This window comes from Canis lupus, chromosome 1 (genome assembly GCF_011100685.1).
Source record: "Canis lupus familiaris isolate Mischka breed German Shepherd chromosome 1, alternate assembly UU_Cfam_GSD_1.0, whole genome shotgun sequence".
In the NCBI taxonomy this organism is placed as follows: Eukaryota; Metazoa; Chordata; class Mammalia; order Carnivora; family Canidae; genus Canis; species Canis lupus.
In genome coordinates this window covers 40,660,517-40,684,901 of record NC_049222.1, presented here as the reverse complement: position 1 = coordinate 40,684,901, position 24,385 = coordinate 40,660,517, and the positions used below count along the sequence as shown (strand labels likewise).

The window sequence follows — 24,385 nt, the reverse complement described above, 5'->3', positions numbered from 1 at the left end:
CGTCCTCGCTCCCGGGGCGTCGCGTCGCGTGCGCTGGAGCCGCCGAGGCCGCCCCCAGCACCGGAAGTGACCCTGGCGGGTTTGCCTTCAAATTCTCGGCGAGCTGAAGCGGCGCCGGGGCTGGTGGCGGTTGGACATCGCCGTCCTGGGGCGGTGAGCACAGAGCAGAGTGGTTGGGGCTGCGCAGGGCCCGGCCTCCTCGCCGCCCTGAGCCCGCACGGCCCTTCCCCTCCGCCTGGCGGTGGGCGGCTTCCCACGGAGCCTCGGCAGCCGCAGGTGAGTGTTCACCCCCGACCCCCCGGGCCCGCTCGGCGAGGCGCTCGGGCGGCGACGAGCCCGCCTCGCATCCTCCCCTGAGCCTGCCCTGAGCCTGCCCTTGGCTGCGCCGGGGTCTTGGGTCCTTGCTGTTGTCGCTGACACCTGTGGCTCAGGTGACGCGTCCCCTACCTGAGGAGTGCTGTCGAGCCTGGGATTCGGGGGGCCCCTGGCGCTCCCCTTGCTAGGCCTGTGTCATCGGAGGAGTCTCTCATCGGAAAAAAACGTCTTTCTTTATTCCTTCGCTTTTTTTTTTTTTTTTTTTTTTTTTGAGCGGCTGTCCTCGGAATCTGCCCACGCACCCGCCCCAAACCCTCACCCCCGAAAAACCTTGAAAACCTTGACAGCGGGATGCAACTTCTCTTACATTTTGTTAGATACGAGTGATATTGTTGAGGATATGCTTTATTCTGGCGCCCCGCGTCCTCTGGGAGGCTTTTGGCCCTTTTGGTCCAGAGTTGGTACCTTTTGGCAAATGTATCCCTCGAAACATTTGTTTCAGATCGTATATTTCTAGGGTGACGAAGTTGGAGATAACGTGGATCCTTACGTGCCCCCTACAGCGGATAGTCTCAGCCCTTATTTAATCAAAAATAATTTTCTCCTTTTAACTGCGAAGTGCTGTTTTATATCAGTTACTAAATTTCCAGCAGCACAATTTTGCATCCTTTTCTCCTGAAAGCATTCACTTCTGTGTTTCTCCTTGAAATCCTACCTTTAGTTACTGCTAAAAACATTCCTAATGTTTTAGAACCTCTGCCACAACGATAGAAAACCACCGTGTCAAGAAAGATTCTTGTAAAGTTCACAGGCTTCTAAATGTCTCAATGTGTAGCCGCATTGTCTTTTCCAAAGGAGATGATTTTTGTAATCAGGGAGTTCTCACACAGAAATAACTGCAGAACTCTATTTTGTAATTTCTATTAATTTGTGGCCTGTATCATGCCTTAAAAAAAAAATTTTTTTTTTTTTTTTTAAAGCAGTGCTGATCAATTTCCAACATTCCTAAACCGTGGAAAGCTATGTAAAGCTCCTCTAGGGCATTGGTTATTCAAGAAGCTTTTACACTTTACAGATTCAGTACTCAGCATACTATATATACAATGGATTCTGCATCTTATTTTGAAACTGATGTCATAGTTTGACAAATACTAAGGATTTGGGAATCTTGTAGAATTCACTGTACTAACAACATTGTTGAATTTCTTTTTTTTTTTTTTTTTTAAGATTTTATTTATTCATGAGAGACAGAGAGAGAGAGGCAGAGGGAGAAGCAGGCCCTCCCTCTAGGAACTGAATGCAGCACTCGATCCCTGCACCCAGGAATCACAACCTGAGCTAAAGGCAGTGTTCCACCACGGAGCCACCCAGGTGTCCCGACATTGTTGAATATATGTTTGCGACAATGGTTTAGGTTTTTCTTTTTGGCTATGTGATTGGTAAAAAAAAAAAAGATAGTGTATCAAATCAGTATAATCAATATTGACAACATGATAAATAGATATGCTTATAGTGTTTATTGCTATGGCTTGAATATGGCTTTTATTTTATTTTTTTTAAGATTTTATTTATTTATTTGAGAGACAGAGAGCACAAGCAGGGGGAGTGGCAGAGGAAGAGGGAGAAGCAGGCTCCACTCTGACCAGGGAGCCGGATGCGGGGCTTCATCTTAGGAACCTGGGACATGACCTGAGCCACCCAGGTGCCCCTGAATATGGCTTTTAAATTACATCTTAATTGTTATATTGACTTATTTTTGTTTTGTTCAGGGTAAACTGAGAGGTTATCAAATACATATTTATGTATTCTTTTTTTCCTGAGCAAGCACACTTGGATAACTTTCTTGTTCTTCTTGAGTATTTATCATATGGTGATTATAAAGGTAGGAAAAATGTATGCCATGCTATAATTGGTCATGGATCACTCATTTATTGTATATATTTATAATTGTTAGTGACTAAGTTAGCATTATGGTTGTTTTCATATCCCAGAGATGAACTTTCTGAACATTGCTTAATAGTATTGTCACTTTTAAAGTTACATACACTTGATTTACTGAAATTCCTTCAAGAAAATCTATGAATGAGGTTCATTTGTTTTTGTTTTAGGACATCAGTTTTACAGATAAATATTTTCAACATAGGTGTTGATTTTTGTAGCCTGTGCTTAATAATATGCCATGCTTCTCCTAAGTGAAGCAAATACACCTAGAATAGATCAATGATGTTCTATTAAACTTCAAGGATATAAAGGTTTAAGTCTTATTTTTGTTTTCAGTGCAATTCCTTGGAACTGAGTAGTTACCCAGTTAATATTTCCTGAGTGAGTGACCTATGCACATTACAGTAAAAACTGGAATATTAGTGGAACCCAGCCTGACTCCCTAAAATATTAAATGGATATGATATTCTTAGGTGTGGAATAGGGAAGGCCTCATATTTTTTTTGGGGGGGGGGGGAGTGTAGGAATCTCAGAACCTCAGATGTTTGGATCTATTGCCTATTCTTTTTCCATCATCTCTTTAATCACTTATTTTCCATAATCCTGGAGAAGAAAAAGACACTAAGTCTCTTTGGAGATACCATAGCACAGCAGATATTACCTTTTTTTAAAAAAAAAAACATTTTATTTATTCATGAGAGACACACACAGAGAGAGAGAGAGAGGCAGAGACATAGGCAGAAGGAGATATAGGCTCCCTGCAGGGAGCCTGACACAGGACTCGATCCCTGGACTCTGGGATCATGACCTGAGTTGAAGGCAGACACTCAACCACTGAGCTACCTGGGCGTCCCAGATATTAAGTTTACTAGAAATTTTGCTGTAGTATTTTTTATTGTCTAAAAATTTTTTTATAGGATTATATTTATTTATTCATGAGAGACACAGAGAGGCAGAGACACAGGTAGAAGAAGAAGCAGGCCCCCTGCGGGGAGCCCGAGATGGGACTCAATCCTAGGGCCCCAGGATCACAACCTGAGCCAAAGGCAGACACTCAACCCCTTGCTACCCAGGTGGCCCTGTTATCTAAAATTTTTAACTCTGTTACTTGAAGTAAAATTTCATGTTGCACCTTACTTAGTTTAAATAAATTGATTAATCATTAGCAAAAACAAATATATAAACCACATAAGCAAAAGGTTGGTTCTGATAGGATAATGTAAAGGAGAAGTTTGCTGTGAGATAAAGTAGGCATCACCTATAGTTATTTTTCTCTTTGTCTCTCTAATAAAAAAAAATCTGAGTTTTGGACAATCTCATTTTTGTAAGTGTTATTCCATTCAGTGAACCAGTAGATACTCTTTACTGTTCATGGTGGTTAAAATTTGGTCTATAGGCTTTTTCCAAATATTCATTTCTTCAAAAATTGCAGATATTGGGAGTATCTGGGTGGCTCAGTTGGTTAAGGCTCTGCCTTTGGCTCAGGTCATGATCAACTCCCAGAGATCAGCCCTGCATTGGGCTCCTTGCTCAGCGGGGAGTCTGCTTCTCCCTCTCCCTCTGCCTCCTGCTCCCCTGTTTATGCTCTCTCTCTCTGTCAAATAAATAAAGTATTTTTTAAAAAACTGCTAGATGTTGTGCCAGATATTTCTGTGTCTGTTGTAGTTTTAGTTATGATATTCTTGAAAATTGGAGAGTCTTATAAATTTGCAGTGTTGGTATTCATTTGAGAAGAAAGCTGAGAGACTACTAGAAGAATAGGAAAATTTATTTTTGTCTCACATATAATCAACTAAGGGTATTTTGATACTATTTTTAGTGAACACTTTGTTTCTTTGATAAGCAGAATTTTTTCAGGTCATTTTTAAGATTGCCTTGAATTGACTTTATATTTCTTTTTTTAATTTTTTTTTAATTTTTATTTATTTATGATAGTCACACAGAGAGAGAGAGAGAGAGGCGGAGACATAGGCAGAGAGAGAAGCAGGCTCCATGCACCAGGAGCCCGATATGGGATTCGATCCTGGGTCTCCAGGATCGCGCCCTGGACCAAAGGCAGGCACTAAACCGCTGCGCCACCCAGGGATCCCTATATTTCTTTTTGTTAGAAAATGTCAACTCATTGGATGCTAAGGAATTTTATCTGACTAGAAAGAAGTATTCATAACACACAACCTTCAAAAAAGACCTGGAGTGAATTCTGAGTTTCGGGACATTGAATCATGACCCTTACAAAAAAGTAGAGAGAGCACCCATATATCAGTAACAACCTGATTTAGATTTTTTTTTTTTTTTTTTTTTAGTAGGAGGATAGGAAGAAAGATCTGGAGAGAGTCAGTTAAGGAAAAAAGGGAGAGAGGGAGAAGGCATAAGAGTTTTGTTTTTTTTTTTTAAAAGATATTATTTATTTACTCATGAGAGATAGAGAGAGGCAGAGACATAGGCAGTGGGAGTAGCAGGCTGCCCACAGGGAGCCAGATGCAGGACTTGATCCTAGGACCCTGGGATCACGACCTGAATCAAAGGCAGACGTTCAACCACTGAGCTACCCAGGTGTCCCGGCAGAAGAGTCTTGAGAGCCAGGCTCATCTAGATCCACTGTATACTGGCAGCACCTGGCCCCAGCTATACTCTTCTAACATTGTTTCCCAGACTATGTGTCACTATGGGGCATTTATAGCCTCAGGGCAGAAGCAGTCAGACAGTTCTGATAGGGATGAGTTGAAGATCAAGGAATGTGAGAGTGCTGAGGGTCAGGAACTAGACAAAGATAAGAAATCTTAGTAGTTCAAACAAAAACCTGGCAGTATTCATTTATTCAAAGATTGACTGAATATTTGCTATGTGCCAAACATGGTTCTAGGTGCTGGGGGTATATCAGTAAATAACAGAGCCATGCTTCCTGGCTGTGTAGCTTTTATTAAGATGGAATATTATCAGTGGTGATGACTCTGTGGAATCACTATTTAGGTCATGGGTTGTTTTTTTTTTCCCCCTCTTCTTTGGACCTCACATGCTCAATCTTGAGTTACTTACAGACCTTAGTTTATATCTGTATCGCTTCATAACCAATTACTCCAAAACCTAGTGGTTGAAACAACAAACATTTATCTCAATTTCTTTGGTCAGGTTGTGGACATGGCATAGCTGGGTGCATAGGATTCAGGGTCTGTCAAGCACTATAATCAAGGTATCAGTTGGGGCTGCAGTCATCTAAGGACTCAACTGAGGAAGGATCAGCTTCCAGGCTCCTTCCCATGGTTGTGGCAGGATTCAGCTCCTCTGGACTATTGGACTGAGGGCCTCAGTTCCTCACTGGCTGTTGGCCTGGAGCCTCCTATGTGAGCTTCTGCACAGGGCAGCTTAGAGAGGGCCAGCAAGAGGCAGTGAGTGAGATGGAAGTCACAGTCTAATCTCAAAAATGACTTTCCGTTTTTGCATATTCAGTTTGTTACAAGCTCACATTCAAATGAAGGTAATTTCACAGGGGTATGGAAACAAGAGGGCAGAGGCTACTGAGAGCCATCTTAGAGGCTGTGATTGTATTTTGATGAAAGACCCTTCTTTTGTAGTATTTGTTTCTTCCTTACCCTTCATTCTCTTTGCTCATATTTCTGTATCTAAACCCTCTGGCAAGAGGGAGAAGTAGGATTTTGGCAGGGAGCCTGATGTGGGACTCGATCCCAGGACCCCGGGATCACGATCTGAGCCAAAGGCAGATGCTCAACCACTGAGCCACCCAGGTGTCCCCAGCATATGTATTTTGAATTTATAAAATGGTATTGTGATGTAGGTCTTGTTCTGTGTCTAAGGTTTTTTTCTTCTACTTTTGTAAGATTTATTCATTTATCCTAGAGAGGGTGGGGAGGGGCAAAGGGGAGAGGATCCCAAGGACTCCCCACTGAGCGCAGAGCCCTATGCTGGGCTCAGCCCCATGACCCCCAGATCACCATCTGAGCTGAAACCAAGGGGCGGATGCGCAATAGACTGAGCCACCCAGGTGCCCCTCTGTGGTAAATCTTGATCAGAGAGAGTGTGTGTGTGCTTTGAAACACTGTTAGCTTTTATTTTGGATTTCCACATCTATGTTCATAAGCAAAATGGACTTTATATTGTTCTTACTCAATTTTGAAATGGAGATGAGCCTAGCCTCTTAAAAAGAGTTGGTCAGTTTTTCCCTTGTTTTCTCAGTCAACTTTTATGTGATTAGAATTACTTTCTGTTTAGAAGGTAGGGAACACCTTGGGCAGCCCAGGTGGCTCAGCAGTTTAGCTCCGCCTTTGGCCCAGTGTGTGATCCTGGAGACCCAGGATCAAGTCACATGTTGGGCTCCCTGCATGGAACCTGCTTCTCCCTCAGCCTGTGTCTCTGCCTCTTTCTCTCTCTCTCTCTGTCTCTCATGAATAAATAAATAAAATCTTAAAAAAAAAAAGGAAAGAAAAACCTCCATATAAAAAATACTTTGGACCTGAAGCTTTTTATAGGTAGAGGTCTTTCATTAAGACTTCATTTTCTAGGAAATAAGAGAAGAAAATTTTTTAAAGGACAAAAGAATTTCATTTTCTTTCAGATCTCTTTAGCTCTTCTTCATTTTTGTATTTTGTTTATTGTATATTCTTTTTTCTTTTCCTTTATCAGTTTTGCCAAGATTTGTTTCTCAATTTTTATTTTTTTTTATTTTTATTTTTTTAAATTTATTTATGATAGTCACAGAGAGAGAGAGAGAGAGAGAGGCAGAGACACAGGCAGAGGGAGAAGCAGGCTCCATGCACCGGGAGCCCGACGTGGGATTCGATCCCGGGTCTCCAGGATCGCGCCCTGGGCCAAAGGCAGGCGCTAAACCGCTGCGCCACCCAGGGATCCCTGTTTCTCAATTTTTAAATGACCCATAGTTTTATTTTTTTTAAGTTTTTTTCAGTGCTTTTGGGTTTTCTCTTTTCTTTTTTATTTTTTTGAATAAGATTTTGTTTGTAAATAATCTTCACACCCAACATGGGGCTTGAACTCACAACCCTGAGATACAGTCAAATGGTTCACCAACTGAACCATCCAGGTGCCCTTTCATTTTAATTTAAATTCGGCCCTTTATTTTCTTTCTTACATTTTTCAGTCTGTTAGCCTTCTTCTAGCTTCCCAAATTGACAGCGTAGCTCAGTTATGTTCACTCTTTCTTGTGGTGGGGTGTGGTGAGTCTCTGTAGTCATTCAACCATCATCATTTCCTGATGTCCCAATTGTGTGCTTGTCCCAGTCCTGGTATAAGGGATTCTAATCCTGGGAACTGATTTTCCTAAGAACTGTCTTTTTTTTTTTTTTGAAGATTTTATTTATTTATTCATGAGAGAGAGAGAGAAAGAAGCAGGCTCCATGCAGGGAGCCTGAGGTGGGACTTGATCCCAGGACTCCAGGATCACGCCCTAGGCTGAAGGCAGGTGCTAAACTGCGGAGCCACCCAGGAATCCCCAGAACTGTCTTTTTCAGTTGTTCCCACCTAGCCTAACCTGAGTGGAAGAGTGGCAGCAGGGGACCACTCACAAGAACTGGCCTGTTGACCTCTATTTTTATTAGCTCCCCCACTGTGTCCAGGCTAGGGTTTGCTGTGATGTACCCTGCTGTCTCCATCAGGGACTATGCTTGCACTGCTGCTTCACTGTCCTACAGTGGCAAGTGTGGGTGGGGTGAGCAAGGATGGGCCAGTCCAATAGACCTCAGAAAGGGCACAATTAGCAAACTAACCTGGCCCTGTTCCCCTCTGAGCTGCCTTGTACTTTTTCACATACCAGGATCCCAATCACCATCTGTTATTTCAGTGTTTTCCTGAATTTTATATCCAGTTCGAGGATCCATCAACCTTAAATGAAGTAACTGTGGCTCTTCTAGGCTGGGTTTTTGGGAAGGGGGCCAGTCGCTGTCTTGGCTTCCTGGCTTGCTTTGTACTTAGGAATTGAACCTGATACTGAGATTCAAGTCGTTTGGGTTTAAAGATCATAATAAATATACATGATACATATTAATCAAACCTAACTGGGTAGAGGTGCAGCAGTTGTACCTTTAGCTGGATAGAGAATGAAAACTGCCAAAGAACGGAAGACTGGCAGAGAATGGAAGCCTGAGGCCCTTGGTGTGATTTTGACATCTCTTGCTTTTCCATCAAGGTTGTGATCCTATCTTCCTCTAATCTCTGTCCTTAGGAGTACAGTACACTCCCTTTTCTGCTCTGGTATAGATAGCAGTGCTGCTTTGTAACTCTTCTGCTCACCAACATTTCCCATTAATCTTGCTTTATACAATCCTCTAATACTGGGCTGTGTGAATATGATTACCTTCCCTTGTCTATTTGGTAGAAAATCTTTTTGGTCCTGTGTGTAACACATAGTGTTAGATATTTCTGCGTGGCCTGCCATCATTCCTTGCTCTGTACGAGCTGAACAATCTACATTAAATTAAACTCAAGAAGTTTCCTTGACATGCTTTTTTAAACTTTTATTTATTCATTCATGAGAGACACAGAGAGGCAGACACAGGCAGAGGGAGAAGCATGCTCCATGCAGGGAGCCTTGTTGTGGGGGACTCGATCCGGAACTCCAGGATCATGCCCTGAGCCAAGGGCAGGGGCAAACACTCAACCGCTCAGCCACCCAGGCATCCCTCCTTAGCATGCTTTTTCACAGAAAACCCCATTCCTGAATAAAGAATTTAAATAATAAAGAACATAAGAGACATAGTGGTCTCTATCAGACTTAACTCTGTTGCATCACTTGACCTTAACCATAGGTGAGGTGGGGAAGGGAGGTGCCAAAAGCCATAGTTTTAGGAAACTCTTCTGGCTAGGTTAAATTAAAGGCAGATAGAGAGGTCCCCACCTTGAAGATATCTCTGTTCATCTATGAAATATATTTATTTGAATATCCCACTGACACAGAAAAGGAGTCAGAAAAAAATGATCTTATTTCCTTCATACATCTGTCCTCAGCTTTCCTATGATCTTTCACAACTCCTTCATTTTTTTTCTAATTCCACAGCTTTGAAACTTCATTCATTTTAAATCTGAGCATATCTTTCACCGTGTGTTTCAAATTTCTTTTTATACTACTTTGTTTTGTTTTAAAGATTTTATTTATTTATTTGAGAGAGAGAGAGCACAAGTGGGGTGGAGGGGCAGAGGGAGAGGGAAAAGTAGGCTCCCCGCTGAGCAGGGAGCCTACATGAGGCTCAATCCCAGGACCCTGGGATCATGACCTGAGCTGAAGTCAGATGCTTAACTGACTGAGCCACCCAGACGCCCCAGATTTTTTTTTATTTTGAAAGCCACAAACTCTAACTTATTGCCCTCAAAAGTATGCAGATCTTTCAGATTTTCAACTACCTCTTGCGATGTATTGTTAATAAATAATGGTAATTGTCAACATCAACAAAGCCAACACTTTTCAAGTGCCTACTTTTTTTTTTTTAAGATTTTGTTTTTATTTATTCATGAGAGAGAGTGAGGCAGAGACACAGAGGGAGAAGAAGCAGGCTCCATGCAGGGATGTGGGACTTGATCCTGGGACTCCTGAGATCATACTCTAAGGTGAAGGCAGACACTCAACCAGTGAGCCACCCAGGTGTCCCAAGTGCTTACTTCTGATGCTTTGTATCCTCATTCATATATTCATATCCTACTAATACAGAGATTGTGCTTGGTTCTCAAATATAGAAAGTTCCAGAAAAGATGCAATTAGCATTTATTGACATGCTATTATTATTTTTATTTTTTTATTTTTATTTTTTTTTTTCATTTATTTATGATAGTCACACAGAGAGAGAGAGAGAGGCAGAGACACAGGCAGAGGGAGAAGCAGGCTCCATGCACCGGGAGCCTGACGTGGGATTCGATCCCGGGTCTCCAGGATCACGCCCTGGGCCAAAGGCAGGCGTTAAACCGCTACACCACCCAGGGATCCCGACATGCTATTATTATTTACCAAGTAGTATGCTAGATACTTTAAGTAGTCATTTATTCCTTACAGTGCAAGTCTTGGAAGTAGTACTGTCTCCGTTTTACGTATTTAAAAAGTGAAGCGTAGAAAAGTTAAGGGACTTGACCACAGTGGCAGAATTAGAATTCTAACCAAGAATTTTCTAACTTCAAAACATATACTTTCTGCTTTTCCACGCTACCTTCCAATAACTATACCTGACATTGTGCATTTGTTCACAGATGTTCAGTAAGACTTGTGTGTCATGCACCGAGGATACAATCTCACATCTTTCAGATGTAAATCCTGCTCTCCTAGAGATAAGACACATATATGAGTAACTGTAATTCAGAGTAGACAGCTGTCTTGAGTAAAAGGCCCTGGTAAAGTGCCAGGGGACTTTAGAAGGAGGAGAGTTTATTTCAAACTGAAAAGTTCAGAGGCTAGACATGCTGGGAGGACTGCCCTCTGAGCTGGACTTTGACGCATCAGTGGGGCTTGCCTGTGTGAACCAAGAAATTTCTTTGAAGGAGAAAGAGCATGAGCAAATATAGAGATGGAAAGTACACTGTACATGATGGTGAGCTTCTTGAAGGAGCCCTGGAAAGTATACTTTAGAAAAACTCTTTGTATACTTATTTTCAGGAGACATATAATATGAAAATGTTTCTTTCTTTTTCTTTTTTTTTTTAAGCTTACAGTTGAGCATGAGTCTTCTTATGATCAGTGAGAACGTAAAATTGGCCCGTGAGTATGCACTACTGGGAAACTATGACTCTGCAATGGTATATTATCAGGGAGTTCTTGACCAGATGAACAAGTATCTGTATTCAGTCAAAGACACCTATCTCCAGCAGAAATGGCAACAGGTGAGAATTATGGCTGCTGTGTGTTTTAATGGTTTAAAGATTCAGAAGACTTAAAGAGATTGTTGGTACTTTTTGAAGTTACACATGAAGAGTATATGGTTTGTTACATGGATTTGTATATAATGTTACTTGAAATTTGATTTATTATATTAGTAATAGTTCATATTCACCATCATCAATATTGTGAGTTCTACTCAGTTACAGTTTTTGAAATCTAATAGATTAAAAAAAGTAATGGTTTTGACTTTTTTTTTAAGATTTTATTTATTCATGAGACAGAGAGACAGAGAGAGAAAGAGAGAGGTAGAGACACAGGCAGAGGGAGAAGCAGGCTCCATGCAGGGAGCCCGATGTGGGACTCGATCCCAGGACTCTGGGATCATGCCCTGAGCCGAAACCAGAGGCTTAACTGCTGCGCCACGCAGGCGTTCCTTGACGTTTTTTCTAATCCCATTTTTTACCTGGTATAATTAGGATTGACTTTATTAAGCCATTGTTGAAACTGCAGATGACACCTGAATCTCTCATGGCTATAATATATTCTCTGCAGAATATTCTAAAGAAGACTATATTTGAATTCCATTTGAGGAATGTTAGTCTCTGAGGACCAATAGGAATTTACAGATGGAAAGTGTAGAAGTTGTAAGTTCCTTTGAAGGTGGCATTTCTTTCTTTCTTTTTTTTTTTTAATAACTAAGCAGTTTATTTTTTTTAAGATTTTATTTTATTTATTCATAGAGACAGAGAGAGAGAGAGAGAGAGAGGCAGAGACACAGGCAGAGGGAGAAGCAGGCACCACACAGAGAGCCTGATGTGGGACTCAATCCCGGGTCTCCAGGATCACGCCCTGGGCTGCAGGCGGTGCTAAACCGCTGTGCCGCCGGGGCTGCCCTGAAGGTGGCATTTCTAACAAGGGTCAGCTACATCAAAGAGGAAGGAATTACTACAGGATTTAATAGTCTTTTTGAACGGGTCTTCTCAGTAGAATGTTATCCCTCAGATTCTTGTAAACTACTTTTTTGATAGTATTCCATTTTTGTACTTAATTTCTTTAAAATGGAGAAATATCCTACCTCTTTGAACTTAAAACTTTTTCCCTAAATCTGCTTCTGCATATCCCTTACATTACCATAAGAGGAAAATATTTTATTTCATAAAGAGTCTTAAGTTTGTCACTGAAAGACTTATGTTCATAGGCTGGAGATGTTTTTTTTTTTTTTCTAAGTAGACTTCACAGCCAGCATGGAGCCCAAGGTGGGGATTGAACTCACAACCCTGACATCAAGACCTGAGCTGAGATCAAGAGTTGGACACTTAACCAACTGAGCCACTCAGGTGCCCTTGTAGACTAGAGACTTTTATCTTAAAAGTCTAAGCTTTTTTTTTTTTTTTTTTAAGATTTTATTTATTTATTCATGAGAAACAGAGAGAGAGAGGCACAGACAAAGGCAGAAGAAGGCTCCATGCAAGAAGTCTGATGTGGAACTTGATCCCAGGTTTCCAGGATCACACCCTGGGCTGAAGGCGGCGCTAAACCGCTGAGCCACCTGAGCTGCCCTAGATTTTTTATTTGAGTAAGGGGCAGGGGAGAGAGGGACAGAGGGAGAGAGGATCTTAAGCAGACTCCCTGCTGAGCACAGAGTCTGTGCTCCCACAGAGTGGGGCTCTATCTCACAGCCCTGAGATCATGACCTGAGCCAAAATCAAAAGCCTGACGCTCAAGAACCTGACATTCAACTAAGCCACTTAGGTGCTCCTATTTATTTATTTTTAAGGAGAGAGAACACATATGAGCTGGGGGAGGGACTTTGGGAGAGGGGAAGCAAATTCCTTGCTGAGCACAGAGCCCAAAACAAGGCGCGATCCCACAGCCAATCCCACAATCATGTGATTGTGACCCGAGCCAAAATCAAAAGTAGGACACTTATAACCAACTGAGCCATCCAGGCGCCCTGGTTACAGATATTTAAAGAGCCATATTCTCCCTTTAAAACCAGGTTTGGCAGGAAATAAATGTGGAAGCTAAACATGTTAAAGATATCATGAAAACACTGGAGAGCTTTAAACTAGACAACACTCCACTGAAAGCTGCACAGCATGAGCTTCCAGCTTCTGAGGGGGAAGTCTGGTCCTTGCCTGTACCTGTTGAACGAAGGTAAGTGGAGACCTTTTAAGAAACAAATTAGCCCAGGAAACTAATAGCATTGGCTATATCTAGGGAAGCTGGGTAGCCAAGAGACAGGAACGGGAGAGGATTTTTTTTACTGAATGCCTTTTAGAACTCTTATGTTGTGTATCATGTAACTATGACCTGTATCGATAAATTAAACTTAGGAAATATGCCAAAAATGCTTTTGTGAATGAGCTTATAGTAACGGAGACAACATTATCTTATGGAAATAACTGGGAATTGAAATATCTGGCTCTCATTCTATCTTTGCCATGCTTCTGTAGCTTTGGAAAAAACCTATAACCTTTCTAGGCTTCAGATTTTTCTTAGGTAAAGTGAAGGAGTTACATCAAAACACTGGTTCTCAAACAGCTATCACAGAATACTGCTATTCATGAAAATTATTAAAATGAAAAATAATGTGGCTTTTTAATTCACAGGATAAAAAGGATAAAATGTTCTCTATTTTAGGTTTTTTTTGGCATTTTCCCCCAAGCTTTCTATTCTTGGAGCTGGCATATGTACAGTTAGTGAAAGTGATATTTACTGAAATGGTCTGCATAGCCAGTCATGCTTAGTTTCACTCCATTTTTTTTAAGATTTTATTTATGTATTCATGAGAGACACAGAGAGAGGGAGAGACATAGGCAGAGGGAGAAGCAGGTTCCCTGCAGGGAGCCTGATGTGGGACTCGATCCCAGGACCCTGGGATTACAATCTGAGCCAAAGGCAGACGCTCAACCACTGAGCCACCCAGGTGTCCCTCACTATATATATTTTTATCTGACAAGTGTGTGATGGATGTCACTAGTCTCTTCCACTCACATAATAGATTTCCTCGTTTGTATTGTAGGCTTAAACATGTGAGTGTATAATAGCATTCTATAAAAAACCCTGACTTTTAGGTTCTTTGCCTCCTAATCAGTTTGAGAACCTTGCATTAAGGAAGACATTGCTCAGGTGTTTTTCAATTTCACATTGTTATTTATAACTCTCAATTCTTTTTTTTTTTTTTTTTTTTTTTTAAGATTTTATCTATTTATTCATGAGAGACTCAGAGAGAGAAAGGCAGAGATACAGGCAGAGGGAGAAGCAGGCTCCATGCAGGGAGCCTGACGTGGGACTTAATCCCAGGTCTCCAAGATCAGGCCCTGGACTGAAGGCAGCGCTAAACTGCGAAGCCACCCGGGCTGCCCCATAACTCTAAATTCTTAATTGTATTTTATGATGGGTACTAGATGCTGAGTGCTCATATGTCTTAAGCATTATTAGAGGCTACACATGTTATTTCATTTATTCACAGTTAGCCTTTCAAATAAGTCTTATTTGCTTTATATTTCAGATAAGATAGCTTGAGGTATAGTGAAGTTAGGTAACTTTTCCCCATTATCACAAAGCTAATAATTGGTGGAGCTGGAATTTGAAAACAGGTATATTTGAAAGCTGGCATTCCCTGCCATACTAGTTATTCTCAAATTCCAGTATACCTACTAAAGGTCTCTTTTGGCACTCATTAGAATGTGAATTCTGGGTTTTCACTCCCAGAGAGTCTGATATAATGCAGGCATACCTAGGAAATACTGCAGGTTCGGTTCCAGACCATAACCATAAAGGGAATATTATACCAAAATTGAGTCAAATAAATGTTTTGGTTTCCCAGTGCATATAAAAGTTGGGTTTGTACTATACTGTAATCTGTTAAGTGTGCAGTAGTATTTTGTCTTGGAAAAACAATACACATACCCTAATTGAAAAATACTTTATTTCTAAAAAATGTTAACCGTCATTGGAGCTCCCAGCAAGTTATAATCTCTGATCACAGATCACCTAAACAAATATAATAATAATAATAAAACGTTTAAAATATTCCAAGAATCACCAAAGTATGACTCAGAAACAGAAAATGAAAAAAACAAACAAACAAAAAAAAAGAAACAGAAAATGAGCCAATGCTATTGGAAAAATGGCACTTATAAGACTTGTTCAACATGAGGTTGCCACAAATCTTCAACAAACAAAACAATATCTTCAAAGCACAATAAATTAAAGCACAGTAAAACAAGGTATGCCTATAGATAGCAGGTGGAGCTCAGGAATCTGCCAGTGATTCTGATACTGGTGGTCCATGGATCATGCTTTGATAAGTATTGTGCCAAAGTGTTCCCTCTCCACTTTAAGATCAACTACTGGGTATTGATTGCTTTCTAGCCACCTTCTTCTTGTCTTCAGTTCTAAAGTACTAATGTTGAATATTTACGAAATTTTTCCTTTGCTTATAAACATTTTTATAAATACTGTATTTTCTGTTATATTTTAGAATTCACTAAAAAAAAGTACAGCAGTAGGCTCATTAAAGAAAAATAAGAAAATGCATGAAAGGAAGGGCAAATCATACAGACATTCCAGTGCAACTTCTAATCTTTTTATTTTCACAGTTATACTGTATTCACAATATGTAAATTTGTACCCTGTTTCTAAAAAAAAGAATCCTAATAATAGACAACAATCATTAGATATTTACTGTATGCTGGGTACTGTGTTCATTGTTTTATGTATATTCTCAAAACAGTCTCAGAAGGTAGGTACTAATTTTTTAGCCCCAGTTTCTGATGAGGACACCAGATAGGTTAATTGGTTCTTCATACTGTAAGCATTGATGATTCACAAGCCACGTTAGACCTTTTTCTCTGGTGCTTTTAAAGGGTTGTGTATAACCAAATAGTTAACCATGCTCTCACTGGTTGTTTTCCCCTTTTTGTTAATATAAAGTGAGTATTTGTAAGTGAATCATCTTCTACATTTATGATTACTTTTTTCTTAATTTAGTAAAACAAATAATAGATGAGTCAAGTTGTATGTTTTTATTTTTTCTTCTCTATAAATATGTTTTACTCCTTTTTACTCTTTTCTTTCCTCATTCTGGAGAACCATCATTTGGTCCTTGTGTTACCAGTCTCTTCCTCCTGCTGTAACTGAATATACCAGATCTGGTGGCTTAAACACCAGAAATTTATGTCTTTATTTCTCACAGTTCTGGAGACCAGAAAGTCCAGGATCAAGGTGCTAGCTAGTTTGGCTCCTGAGGACTCTTCTCAAGCAGACAGCTGCCTTCTTTCTGTCTTTTCATGGCAGAGGGAATGAGCAAGCTCTCTGGTATGTCTCACAGGGCACATCCTCAGATCAAGGCCTTATTTAACTTTATTTAATTAATTAATTCATTTATGAGTAGGCTCCATGCCCAACATGGGGCTTGAAGTCACCACCCTGAGATCAAGAGTCACATGCTTTACTGACTGAGCCAGCCAGGCATCCCTAACTTTAGTTACTCCCTTACTCTAGATGATCTCACTAGGGATGAGATTTAATGTGAATTTGGGGGGACACAAACATTGAATCCATAACAGCCCTGTAACTCCTCTCTCACTTATTGGGGTAAGAACTTTTCAATGAATACATGTACACAGTGACAATTTAGTTCATTTCATTAGATGAACCTCTTCATCTAGAAATTCTATGACGAGGAGTCCTAGTTTCCCTTCTGATTGCTTCTTGCTTTCTTCAATATCTTTTTTTGTCCCTGATCTTAAATGCCTTGGATGGATCACATTATTATTATTATTATTATTCTCCTCCTCTTTGACTTTATTAGTTGCATCTTTGTTTCTTCCTGTAGTTTATTTTATTATTTGCTCCCTCAAGTAAATATCCCTCAAAACTTTTTATTTTTTGTTAATCTTCATTTGTACTCGTGTTTAAGAGAGCTCTTTCTTTCTTTCTTTCTTTCTTTCTTTCTTTCTTTCTTTCTTTCTTTCTTTTTTTAAGATTTTATTTATTTATTCATGAGAGAGACAGAGAGAGAGAGAGGCAGAGACACAGGCAGAGGGAGAAGCAGGCTCCATGCAGGGAGTCCGACATGGGACTCGATCCCGGGTCTCCAGGATCACATCCTGGGGCGAAGGCAGGCGCTAAACCACTGAGCCACCCGGGTTGCCCGAGCTTATTCTTTCTTGAACCTTGGTGGTGAGTTCAGCCTTGTCATCAGTTAGATTTTAGTTCCATTTAAAGAACAGATTGAGCTGATCCAGTGTTCTCTTTTATGGTTGTGCAGAGAAATGCTTGTACAAGGAGGTTCACTGGGCCTTTTAGAATATCAAAGTGTTCATCATATCCTTCAACAGCATGTGCAGACTGGTTCTGCACTATCTCTAGAACCTGAGTTCTCATGACTCTCTTCTTCCTCAAGCAAGTCAAACACACAGACACTTTAGTTCTTTGTACTTGCCTTTCTTTCAGCTCAGATGTCTGATAACTTGTTCTCTCATTTCCTTCAGGTCTCAGCTTAAATGTTACTTCGGAGAGAGTGGTCAGCTGTCTCTGACCACTCTCCCTGAAATACCGCCCCCTAATCAAAGCCCCTGCCATTCTTTATTTTTCTAGACTGCACTTCGCATCATCTGATGTACTGTTTATGTTTTCATTGAAGCCCCCTCTCCATACACACATATACACACACGGATATAAGTCTGTAAGAGTAAAGGTTTTCTTAAGCTTAGTTGAAATATTTTAATCCTAATGTGTAATCAATAGTAATAGTTCAGTAAATTAGTTTTTGGAGAAATGAATAGCTAGTAGTAAAAAGTGGATGAAAAGTGGCATATTTTACAGGTAACTGCCATCTAGTCATTAAAAGCCATTTATGAGGTGATGATACAGGAAATGCCTTATGAAATGAGTAGAGAAAAATATGAATGCATGTGTACATAACAATTCCAGTTCTGTTTTTTTTTTTTTTTTAAGATTTTATTTATTTATTCATGAGCGGCACAGAGAGCGAGGCAGAAACACAGGCAGAGGGAGAAGCAGGCTCCATGCAGAAGCCCGATGTGAGACTCGATCCTGGGACTCCAGGATCATGCCCTGGGCCGAAGGCAGGCATCAAACTGCTGAGCCACCCAGGGATCCTCTCTAGTTCTGTTTAAATGAAAAGCAACTATAAGAAAATAGACTAATATGTTAGGTGGTTAATGCTGGGTAATGGAGTTACAGGTGACTTATTTTTTATACTTGATTATATCTCAGTGTCAGGAATCCCTGGATGGCTCAGTGGTTTAGCACCTGCCTTTAGCCCAGGACATGATCCTGGAGTCTCAGGATCGAGTCCCACATTGGGCTCCCTGCATGGAGCCTGCTTCTCTCTCTCTCTGTCTTTCATAAATAAATTTTTTTAAAAAAAGGATTATATCTCAGTGTCTATTTTATATTATGTTTCTAGTAAGAGGAGAATAAATAAATTAATTAATTAATTAATTTAAGGTAATATCTCCACTTGGCTCTCCCAAGTGTCTAAATCCAAAAATCGAACCCCTATCATTCCTTTCCACATTGGTTTGATTTTATCATCCTGCCAAATCCTCATTCTCAATGTCCCATGTCTACAGGAGTATATTTTAATAGCAATTCTCTCAGACTCTCATTGCTTACTGCCTTAAGCCTGGCCTTCATTTCTTGCCTCCATAACATATGTAACCTGCATATATCCCCCTGCTTCTGTTTCCTTTATTGGCATATTTTTCTTACTCAGCACTGGACTCATTTTTCTCAAACTCTTTCTTTCTTTTCTTTCTTTTCTTTCTTTCGATTTTATTTACTTATTCATAGAGACAGAGAGAGAGAGAGAGAGAGAGAGAGAGAGGCGGAGACACAGGCAGAAGGAGAAGCAGGCTCCATGCAGGGAGCCTGACGTGGGACTCGATCTAGGGTCTCCAGGATCACGCCCTGGGCTGCAGGCGGCGCTAAACCACTGCGCCACCAGGGCTGCGCTCTCAAACCCTTTCAGCAGTAGTTAGCTAAAAGCCAAGCCTCTTGCTTGAGCTGGTACTCAGATTTTCTACTTAGTAAACCACCTTCTCCAGTATCTTCCTTGAATGCTCCCCGTTGTCTTTGTAGTTAGTGTCTTTAGACTCCTTTACAGAGATGAAGCTCATTTTTATTTCTTTGCTACGCTGATTTTGTCTGCACTTAAACCCCTTGTTTAGTTCATCTCCAGTGTTTCCAGACCCGGTGTATTTTCTGTCTTCTTGAGTCATTGATAGCACTTGGTCTCATTTACATTTTCTGGTGTACTTGCCTAGTTTACATATCTTCTTTCTTAACTATATTTATGGTATTTGAGGATAGGCCTCTCTTACCTTTTTTATTGCTCATTTTAGTGACCCCAACCCAGTCTAGCAGCCTGAGAAATATTTGAGAGGTCTGAATCCTGCTGCAGAAACAAAGAGGGCATGAGGTCATGTATAAATGTAAAGCACTGTATGCATCACTTCTTGTGACTGTCCATAGCCAGTATTTATGTCAGTTTTTTAAATGGGAAAATTACTAAATTTCATTAATTAAAATAAGAGATCTATGATATATTCTAAGTAAAATAGTGTCAACTTACACACGTACCGTTGGATAAATATGAATCCTGTACTTGTGCTGTGTTCTCGTTCTTCTGATAAAACTCTCTTTGATAATTGCTGTCTTTTCAGTTTCCAGGAATCAGACTCCTTTTTCTCTCATCCTTGATGTACACCAGTGATTTCCTCTCAAAGGAGAAGTGATGATCACTTGCCTTCCATTTCTATCATATAACCATACCACAGTCCTTCCTTTCTTTTCATATATTACCCCAGACTATGGTGTCAGATTTGAACATCAGATCTTAAATTTCAATGACTTAAGTTTGTTCACTCCTCTCTGATCTTCCATTATTGCCTTGGCTTCTTCAGTTCAGAGCCCCTAACTTAAACATGATATGTGTTCGTCTGTATTTGGACCACCTCCAGTTCATTATGATTTTCATGATCTTGTGTCTAATTAGACCCTCACCAGGGCCTCGAAAACGCCAGTCCCCTCAGTACAGTGACCCTAAACCACATGGCAACCGTCCAGGTACAACCGTCAGAGCTCACCGTTCATCTGCACACAATCTTCACAACGACAGAGGGAAAGCCGTTCGCTGTCGGGAAAAGAAAGAACAGAATAAAGGAAGAGAGGAAAAGGTAAATGATACTGATTTTCATAAATGAAATATTTATTAAGCTTAAAAATGAAGACTGTATAAATGTAATCATTTTTGGTCATTGAAACCACCAGGCTATGATAAAACCTTACTCATATTCCACCTAGACTGGGATTTTTTTTTTTTTCCCACTCCCTAGTAAACAGATATCTTGGACTATTTTTGTATCTTTATATCTTGATATAATTTCAGGCTTGCAAACAAGTTGCCAAGAATAGTATAAATTTACCCAGTTTTACCAATTGTTAATATTTGCCCCTTTTGCTTTACCATCTACTCTGTATACATTTTTTTCCTGCAACATTGAGAGTAAGTTATAGATATCACGCCCTAAATACTTTAGAGCGTATTTCCTAAGTACTTGGACATTCTTTTACATAAACACAATACAGATCTCGAAAGCCATACATTTTATTTATTTATTATTTTTTAAAGATTTTATTTATTTATTCATGAGAGACACAGAGAGAGGCAGAGACACAGACAGAAGGAGAAGTAGGCTCCCTGCAAGGAGCCCGACGTGGGAGGATGTGGGACTTGATCCTGGGATGGGGATCATGCCCTCAGCCAAAGGCGGATGCTCAACTGCTGAGCCACCCAGGCATCCCAAAAGCCATACATTTTAGCTGTTATAGGCCTGTATCAATCCACAGACCCTCATAAAATTTAGCCAGTTATCCTAGTAACAGCGTTTGTAGCTCATTTTCCCCCCTTGCCAAGACTCACTAGAGAAGCCTACAATGCTTTCAATGTCATGTTTCTTTAGTCTCTTTAATGCGAAAATTTCCTCAGTCATTCTCTCTCTCTCTTTTTTTTTTGGCCTGGCCTTTTTGAAGAGTACAGGCTAGTTATTTTGTAGAATGCCTCTCAGTTTGGGTTCCTCTGATGTTTCCTTGTGATTAGATTAAGGTTATAAATGTGGAGCAGGAATACCATTGAAGTTTTGCTCTTCACATTGTATAATATACGGAGGCACAGGATGTTTTGTGACTTGTGATAAATTGGAGTGCTTCATTATTAGGGTGGTGTCTGCCTGGGCTCTCCACTATAAAGCTACTTTTTTTCCCTTTATGATAATTTGAAGGGAGATACCTTGAAACTATGTAAATATCCTGTTTCTCATTAAAATCTCATCTACTTGTTTTAGCATCCAGTGATACTAGCCTAAATCAGTTATTCCTATGACAAATGAAAAATCATGATTTTCAGTTTTTTGTTCTCTTTTTTAAAAATTTAAATTCAATTAACATATAATTGTGCTTTCTCTCTCAAATAAACAAGTAAACTCTATTTTTATTTTAAATTTTTTTTTAAGATTTTATTTATTCATGAGAGACACAGAGAGAGAGAGAGAGAGAGAGACAGCGAGAGACACAGGCAGAGGGAGAAGCAGGCTCCATGCAGGGAGCCCAATGCGGGACTCGATCTCGAGACTCTAGGATCACGCCCTGAGCCTAAGACAGATGCTTAACCGCTGAGCCACCCAGGCATCTCACAAATAAAATCTTTTAAAAATTTTTAATGAGATATTTCAGATGTTGGCAACTACATTCAAAATGCTCTTTAATGGATACAAATGAAAAAGTAAAAATAAGTTAAAAGCAAGATAAAAATAAATCCCCTAAAAGGAAACTCACTTAAGAAAAAAGTTCTTGTGTATCAATGAAAATATTTTAGCCTTCAGTGTTATTTATTTGTTTATTTATTTATATTTTTTAGCTTTTAGTTTTAGTTTTTTTTTAATATTTAATTTATTTAACATGAGAGACAGAGAGAGAGAGAGAGAGGCAAAGACACAGGCAGAGGGAGAAGCAGGCTCCATACAGGGAGCCTGACATGGGACTCGATCCCAGGTCTCCAGGATCCCACCCTGGGCCGAAGGCAGCGCTAAACCACTGAGTCACCAGGGCTGCCCTAGCCTTTAGTTTTAAAACGTATAGTGTTTCCACCACTCTTTGGTTCTCTATTGTTTTAAGGAAGAGTAAGAGAAGAAAGTATACTAAATATAAGATTAGCTGCAATAAGAGAAGGTCTTATCTGTCTCCACTAAGTGTAGGCAGGACCTCTATCAAGGGGGATAGGATAGCCAGAGAACAAATGTGTAAAATAAGTGTTCTTCCCAAGTCAGCAGTGTCTTGAAAATATGTACCCGGTGTCAAGAAACGTATATTTGGGGAGACCAGATTAATGTATTTCAAGTAATTCTAAGGTAATTAGATGCTTAACAGTGGTTACAAATGGACTAAAATGAACAGAATTCTCAGAAGAGGTTGGTGGTAGTCAAACTTTATAGAAGAGATAAAACCATTAAGCTATAAAAGGTGAATCGGGGATGCATGGGTGACTCAGTGGTTGAGCACCCCCCCTCCAGCCCAGGGTATGATCCTGGAGTCCTGGGATGAAGTCCCACATCGGGCTTCCTGCATGGTGCCTGCTTCTCCCTCTGCCTGTGTTTCTGCCTCTCTCTCTGTCTCTCATGAATAAATAAATTTTTTAAAAAGGTGAATCATTTTTTATCCTATTTAAAAATCTTTTATTATATATTCATTTTAGAAAATCAGAACATAGAATAAGTAAAAAAAAAAAAAAAAAAACACCTCAAACTCGCATTCCTATTGCTCCTGAGATCTATTAATCCCATGGTGTATCCTTTTCTGTATGCATAATTTTTTCGTTTTTTTGCCACAAGTGGAATCATTTTCTGTTTTTAAGTAATCAGTACATTCTAACTGTCTTTCTATATTGAGTTGATCATTGTTCTAAATAGTAGCTGTCCAAATGACTAGAGGAATGGAATATGAACACAGACATGTGCCCTTCAGTGCAGTGTCTCCCTTCAAGTCTGTTGCCCATTGTCAAAATGGTTGTCACAGGAGGAGGGAGAAGCAGGCTCCTGCTTCTCACCTGTTGTCCATTCTTCTACTGTTGGGTTTAGAGTTCTTTCTGTATTCTAGGTACTAGCCCTTTATCAGATATGTGGCTTTTTTTTTTTTTTAAGATTTTATTTATTTATTCATGAGAGACACAGAGAGAAAAAGGCAGAGAGACACAGGCAGAGGGAGAAGCAGGCTCCATGCAGGGAGCCTGATGTGGGACTCCATCCCGGGTCTCCAGGATCACACCCTGGGCTGAAGGCAGCACTAAACCACTGAGCCATCGGGGCTGCCCCTAGATAATGTGTTTTGAAAATATTTTCTTTCAGTGTGCAACTTCTTTTCATCCTTTTAACTGAGTCTTTTACAGAGCAAAAAATTTTAATTTTGATGAAGTCTAAGATATATGTTCCTTTTTTTTTTTAAGATTTTTATTTATTTGAATGAGAGAGTATGAACAAGCTGGGGTGGGGGGGGTGGGGGGGGAGACACAGAAGGACAAGGAGAAGCAGACTCCTTGCTGAGCAGGCAGCCCTACTTGGGGCTTAATCCCAGGACCTGGAGATTGTGACCTAAGCCAAAGGTAAATACTCAACTGACTGAGCCACCCAGACGCCCCAAACTGCCTTTATACCTTTTTAAAAAATGAGTTGGGCATATTTGGGTGGGTTTAGTTCTGGGTTCTCTATTGTATCTTATTGATATATATATCTGTCTGTTAACCAGTACTACCCAGTCTTGGTTACTGTAGCTATATAGTAAGTCTTCAAATTGGGTAGACTGATTCATCCCACTTTATTTCTTTTCAGAATTGTTTTAACCATTTTGTTTTCTTTTTCCATATAAATTTTAGGATCAGCTTTTCTACATCTACAAAGACTCTTGCTGAGGTTTTGGTAGGAATTATGTTAAATCTGTATATCAGTTTGAGAAAAGTTGGCATCTTTATTGAGTATGTCAATTCATGAACATGTTATTTATCTCCTTTTATTTAGATTTTGTATTTCTTTCATCAGCATTGCACCCTTTTCAGAATACTAGTCTTGCATATGTTTTGTTAGATTTTACATATATTTTACTTGTTTTAAGTGATTGTAAATGGTATTGTATTTCTAATTTCAGTGTCTACATATTCATTGCTAGTATATAGAAACACAATTGACAAAAAAAAAAGAAACACAATTGACTTTCTAAAAA

The 24,385-nt window shown here is 39.9% G+C and overlaps 1 protein-coding gene across 1 annotated transcript in view; it reads left to right on the top strand.

The window, feature by feature from the left end:
- The first annotated feature begins 22 nt into the window (after positions 1-22).
- The window catches only part of KATNA1 (katanin catalytic subunit A1), a 46,785-nt gene continuing 22,422 nt past the window's right edge, over positions 23-24,385 (top strand). Inside the window, exons 1-4 of the mRNA XM_038526310.1 lie at positions 23-276; positions 10,908-11,082; positions 13,080-13,237; positions 20,115-20,295. Coding sequence (XP_038382238.1) covers positions 10,921-11,082; positions 13,080-13,237; positions 20,115-20,295 — 501 coding nt within the window. The 5' untranslated portion in view covers positions 23-276; positions 10,908-10,920. The remainder of the gene's footprint in view (positions 277-10,907; positions 11,083-13,079; positions 13,238-20,114; positions 20,296-24,385) is intronic.